Here is a 6,000-nt window from a genome sequence, read left to right as displayed (position 1 = left end):
CTTCTTTTTATAGGTCAATTGCCTCTGGTTTTTAATTATAGTAACAGAAAACTGATCACCACCAGGATCAAAGGGAGTTGTTTTTTTGTTTGTTTGTTTGTTTTGTAAGGCACTGGAGAGACTTAACTATATTTATAAATTGATGAGGAATGAGGAAACAAGCTGGAAAAGAAAAATAGAAGACTGAATATACAAAAGGGTATTACTCAAAGTCCAACCAGAAGGCAGAAGTCACACCAGATACTTCACAATAAAAAATTTAATATGAAGAACTGTTAGGTATAGATGACACTGTCCAGTAATTTAAAAGGTGGGAAGGGAACATAAAAACATATCAACGTAGCAATGCTGAGGGACTAATGGGGGCAGGAGTTGCAAAATGTAAAGAAGGAAAGATTTTTTTGTTAAAGGCAAAGTAAGAGTGGGGCTGGAATTGTAGTTCAGCAGTAGAGTGTTTGCCTAGCACGTGTGAGGCCCTGGGTTTGATTCTCAGCACGGCATAAAAGTAAGTAAATAAAAATAAAGATCCATCAACAACTAAAAAAAAGTATTTTAAAGAAAGTAAATGCAATGTAAGAGTATTTTATAAAGATGGCTTAATTAAATAAAAATGAAAGGATATTCTGAGAGTTGCACATACCTGGCAAAGAGTGGATGCTTAATAAATGAAATGATGAGGGAATAGAATGATCAAAAAATCAATAGGAGAAAAGTATGGAAAAACAGAAGGGAAGAGAAGTTTTGGCTGGGACTGGAGTGGTAGAGAATGCTTGGAATCTACAAGGTAGAACAGGAATGCAGCAGGCAACCTTATAGGGGGAAAGCTTTACCTGGGCGATTGGGAAGAACGACAGTAAGGGGAGAAAGGTGGGTAGGAGGAGGTTTTTAAGAGTCTGGTTCGTTCCGTGGGAGAGGATTGGATAGCTTCGTGCACAGAAAGTTGGCAATGAAGGTCCGCAACCTCGTGAAGCCCCCTCAGAAGGTGGCGATTTGGTGTCTTTTGTACAGATTCCGGCTGAGGCTTGAAGATGAGAGAATGCAATAGCATCTGCTTATAAGGCTCAGCAGCTAGCTCCCCATTTACAGTTTTTACCTGACTCAACAAGGAGAGAGGAGAATTCCCGTGGGTTTTTTTTTTTTCCTTAACATTTTGAAAAGGTCTTTCAATTTTTTTTTTTAATTTGTTCTAATTAATGCATTCCTGATTTTTACTCTGGCCCAAAACATGGACTCGCGGAACGGAGGACGCACTTGGCTCCTTGGCGACTGAAAGCTGCCCAGGGCTGGGCAAGGGGGGCAACTGGGAAGCACAGAGCTTGCTCCCTGGCGGAAGCGCGCAGGCGCAGAATGGAGTCACCTAGCAACCCAGGGACAACTGTGGACCCGGAGGTGCGCCTGTATCCGCAGGTGCGGTTTACTGGTTCTGAGCAAAGGCTGTTCGGCGGAACCTCCCTGCAGGTACACCTGCCTCTGGGGATTGGAGAGGCGCAGAGCAGAGCCCACTGCAAAATTTGGGGAAGGAGAAAGTGCCATTCGGATGGGAACTGCTGGGACAACTGAGGGAACACCTTAGAGGTGGTCGCTTCCCTGCAGTGTTAGAAGGGCTAAGGATGGGTTTCCTAAGCGTCAAGCCCACCTCACCTTTAAAAGGTGACAAAATCGAGGTCCCCAGAGGGAATCTGAAGGTCTAAGATGACCAGAGAAGCGGGGCCCACTTGCTTTAGCGCCCCTCTCCTCTTTAAGTCTGGGCAAAACGAACCTCAGCCTTAGAAAAGATTTGAGATAGTAGGAGAAATACAAATGATCAATAAACTCATAAAAAGCAACGTGGCTCTAGAAGAGGCAGATTTAAAGCAGACTTGTTTTCCTACCCAATATCCAGAATTTGGTACCTTTTCACACAGTGATTTTGCTGCTGGGATTTGTCTTCAAGGAACAGTTGGAGATGTGGGTGGAAATTTTAAGAGATGTGCATTGCAGCTTTGTACATAATTTCAGAGGATTGAAAATAAGAGACTAGCTAGATAAATAATGGACTTTGAAATATTATTTCAATGGCATGCTACATGAATCTGTTGTAGATGATTTTAGTGATAAATAAAGACTAAAATTTCATGAACTTACCTGAAATTTAAGAATTTAATAGGAAAATGGTTCCAGGAATGGAAAGTGTAAATAGGGAATAGAAATCCAGTTAGAATCACGAGCTCACTATAGAAAACACAGAAAAAGAAACTATGTTGAAATAATACTAATCTCCCTGACTGTATCTTAGGGTGGTTTTTATTTTATTCTTTGTCTCATTCTATGTTTTCCAAATTCTCTACAATGAAATGGATTAGAGATATCTCTTGTATAGTCCCATATCAGCTGTTTATTTCCCCACTAACTACCATACCCAATGTGGTATTAAAATACAGATGCTTCTAATTTCATATTATTGCCTAAAACTGGCTCTATCAAATGCAGTTATGTATGCTTAGGTTATTTTAGCTTCTGCTCTTTGTTATGCAATTGCTACAAATACTATTAGTATTATATGTTTCTGAGTGAAAATCATATGATTTAAAGCAACTTTATGCAGGTATAATTTAATTGCTTCTTGAATGTTATTCATAGGAATAATATTCTTTTATAAGCCAGAGGCTGCTATATTTTGGAATTATAAAGAGCTATTAATTCACTTTTTGTTCCTAGAGATTGATAGCTCTTCATTTGTCCATAATGGGAATAGTTCATGTGTCCACCTGAAATATTATAGGCACAAGGTCTAGGGCCAACATACTTTTCAAGCACCTAGAAAAGATATAGAGATTTGAAAAAAAAATATTGGCTCTAATTTATGAAAAAAAACTAAGAAACTAAATTTTTATTAATATTAAATTTTCATTACATCTAAAACCAATTTTCTCATTTTGCAAGAATTTCCACATATACATACTAATTGCTGAGTAATTTCAACAGCAAAATTTTTGATGAAAATTGCATTTAATGGAGGATGTGAGTTCACTTTGGTATTTTAAATACTGGATATAGTGTAAGGTAGCACATTACAAAATAAATCTTCCAGTCCCTCAAAGATCTTACACTTTATGTGACCTAAAGTTAGTGACCAGGAATAAACATCTTTCAGAGGTCTCTATGATAGTTACCATGAAAGTGTGGCTTTTTAAAGTGTTTGATAAATTCTCCTCAGTGTTTCCAACACTAGAAGTTGCTATTGGCCTTTTATAAGCACTTTGAACTAACCTTGACACTGTAGATTCTCTCCAAGAATTTCCTGTTTCCCAAGGTTTCTTTTGGAGACTATGGAAATTTCTGTATAGCTAGTCCACACCATCCAAGACTGCCAACATAACCCAAAAACTCTCATTGAAGAAAACTAGGGAGATTGGGTCACTCTAATAGGCACCAACATCTTGGGAGGCTCTAAACCCAGTTGAGTTACACCTCTGTGGTGTGTTAACTATATATGTATATTATTCTTTTGACTTTTTTCCACACAGCCTTGGGCATACAAGGGCAGGAAGAAAAGAGTCGTATAAGGAACAGCCCTAACTTCTTCAGATTCTCAATTGTTTTTTAATTGAGCTACAGATTATATTAAACTTTTTATAATCTAGGAAAATAACACAAATGTTGATTCAGATGCAGTAGACCTTGTATACCATTCATGAAATCGTTATTCCCAAGAAAAGTAGAGCTAATCATTTTTATAGATATTGAATTCCTAATATATACTAGACATTGTTGTAGGTGCTTAGGAGAGATGAGTGCCAGAAAATAGACAAACATCCCTGCTTTGTAACAGTTTTTCCGATCTCAAAAGTAACTTGGATTTAGTCTCTCAAGCAGGTAAGCTATAAACATGGGAAAGCATTTTCTGTTATGTGAGCAGAAGTTATGTCACTAATATATTCACCTCCTATCTAACCTGGAAACCACAACTTATGCTCAACAATCTTAGCAATAAGTTCCTTTAAAATTGTAGTGTTTAGAATAGAGATACTGGTGACATGTTCATATGTGTGCAATAATTTCCTACAGGTATTGCGATTTCTTTTATTAGGTAACAATGTAAAGTAGAAAGTAAACCCCCTCCAAGAACATGGGTTACTGAGAGATTTGCACACATTCATAAAGCAGAAGTGTCACTTTATAAAGCATTTTTTTTGCATCTTTTTCCAGGATGGGTAAAAAGATAAAAAAGGAAGTAGAACCTCCTCCTAAAGATGTGGTAAGTTTCTGATTTGAATACTAGTAGCTTTAACCACCAGTTTTAAAAATAAATTGTTCGGTTTGGCATGTACCAGTACATACATGAATACATGGTGGCAGAAGTCCAAAGTCTGACTAATGATAAGATTAGTCAGAGAAATCTAACATTAGATAAACAAACATCTACAACATTGTCATTATATAATTAGCACAATTAAGGAGTAATTGTTAGTTTTTCCAGTATGTGGATGGCATGTTTATAGCCTTGTTAATGAATAAATAGTTTTAATTCATTCTTTTAAATACTTCAGGGTTACATTTGCCAGTCTTTCATTAATGTGAATTACCCAAGTGAATTTTCGAAAATTCACTTTAGAAGTCATGCTATAGCTCTAAGACATGTGTAAAGGATTGTCTGTGGATAACCTTGGACATGAGAAGTCCTGTATTTTCTAGTTCTAACAAAAGAGTCTCCTGGAATAATTCCCCACCACAGTAGGCCCTTCTTTCTCTTAATAGCACAATTTTATTTGCTCCCTTTAATCAATTGCTAAAAGATTGTGTTAAAAACAGAAAGTGACCTTTGACAACTTTTGGTTTAGAAACATTTCAAAACAGATGTTTGTTGTGATTTTCTTCAGATGGGATCTGAATAGAAAAGAAATGAAGATAGTGCCCAGACTCGGAGACTTTTAAATTTTGCAAGAAACTTTGAGCTTCCTACAGAAACTTCCCCTCCAGAATGGAGCATTGTGGTTAAGACCAAAAGCTTTGTCCCAGCTTGGCCTCTCATGAGCTGTGTTATTTTGGCCACTTTGCCAAAATTGGCCAAGTTATTTCAGTATTTTCTTATCTCTTACATGAGAATTGTACTCTCAAACTCATTTGGATCGTTGTATGAATTAAACCAAAATGAATTACATAAAATTCTGGGTGCCTAGGAGCTAGCATTCAGTAAATAAGATCTATTATGGGAATCCCCTGGATTGTGCTTTATACACACACACACACACACACATCTTTCAGAGGTCTCTATGATAGTTACCATGAAAGTGTGGCTTTTTAAAGTGTTTGATAAATTCTCCTCAGTGTTTCCAACACTAGAAGTTGCTATTGGCCTTTTATACACACACACAAACACACACACCCTATCAACATAGGTGTGATACTTCAACAGAGGAACAAAAACCATAGAAGCACCTGTCTGCTTCAGGCCAGGAAGCCTTTGCAGACGCGATCACTGTGGTCGCGTGATGTCATTTCATTCTGGCTGCTTTCCTTTGGACACACTCCTAAAACGTGGCAGATCCTATTTACTCCGTGCGTCCTAGGTTTGCATTACCCCGCTTTTTATTGCCAAATAGCATTATTGGCATCTTAGCAGAAAGTCGACTCAGGAACATAGCTCTTGGCAAGAAACACACTCTGATTAGAATAAACAATAGATAAATTTGTCTTAATACCCTTTCTATAATTTCATAATGTATTGCTGGGATTGTTCTTTCTACTCCAGTCTTTGGGGATACAGTGGAGGACTAAAGAAATTCAATCTTCCTTCCTGGGTTCCCAACATCCTTGAGGTAGCCAAAGACACCTGTGACAATTACCAGTGGTCCCTGACTATTTATTGCCTATTCCAAGGGCTTTCCATCCTTCTCCTACTCTGACTTTGTGTTAACAAAGCTGAGAGAGTTGCATGAAAATATCTAATCCCTTTTCTTCCTTATAAATTCAAATACTTCAAAACAGGTATCCTAACCCAGAACTTGTTTCAAAGTCTGC

At 37.5% G+C, this 6,000-nt stretch overlaps 1 protein-coding gene across 4 annotated transcripts in view; it reads left to right on the top strand.

Moving 5' to 3' along the window:
• Positions 1-1,225: 1,225 nt before the first annotated feature.
• The window catches only part of Armc3 (armadillo repeat containing 3), a 101,486-nt gene continuing 96,711 nt past the window's right edge, over positions 1,226-6,000 (top strand). For 2 of the 4 annotated variants that reach the window (XM_046423071.2, XM_058572281.1), the window contains exons 1-2: positions 1,226-1,458; positions 4,189-4,237. In XM_046423071.2, the coding sequence (XP_046279027.1) occupies positions 4,190-4,237 (48 nt within the window). In that variant the 5' untranslated portion in view covers positions 1,226-1,458; position 4,189. The remainder of the gene's footprint in view (positions 1,459-4,188; positions 4,238-6,000) is intronic. The other 2 variants (XM_046423069.2, XM_046423072.2) reach the window with 2 other exon arrangements.

This window comes from Marmota monax, unplaced genomic scaffold, assembly GCF_021218885.2.
Source record: "Marmota monax isolate L192 unplaced genomic scaffold, Marmota_monax_Labrador192_F-V1.1 WCK01_AAM20220418_F8-fsc00098, whole genome shotgun sequence".
In the NCBI taxonomy this organism is placed as follows: domain Eukaryota; kingdom Metazoa; phylum Chordata; class Mammalia; order Rodentia; family Sciuridae; genus Marmota; species Marmota monax.
This window is presented reverse-complemented; position numbering and strand designations above follow the sequence as displayed.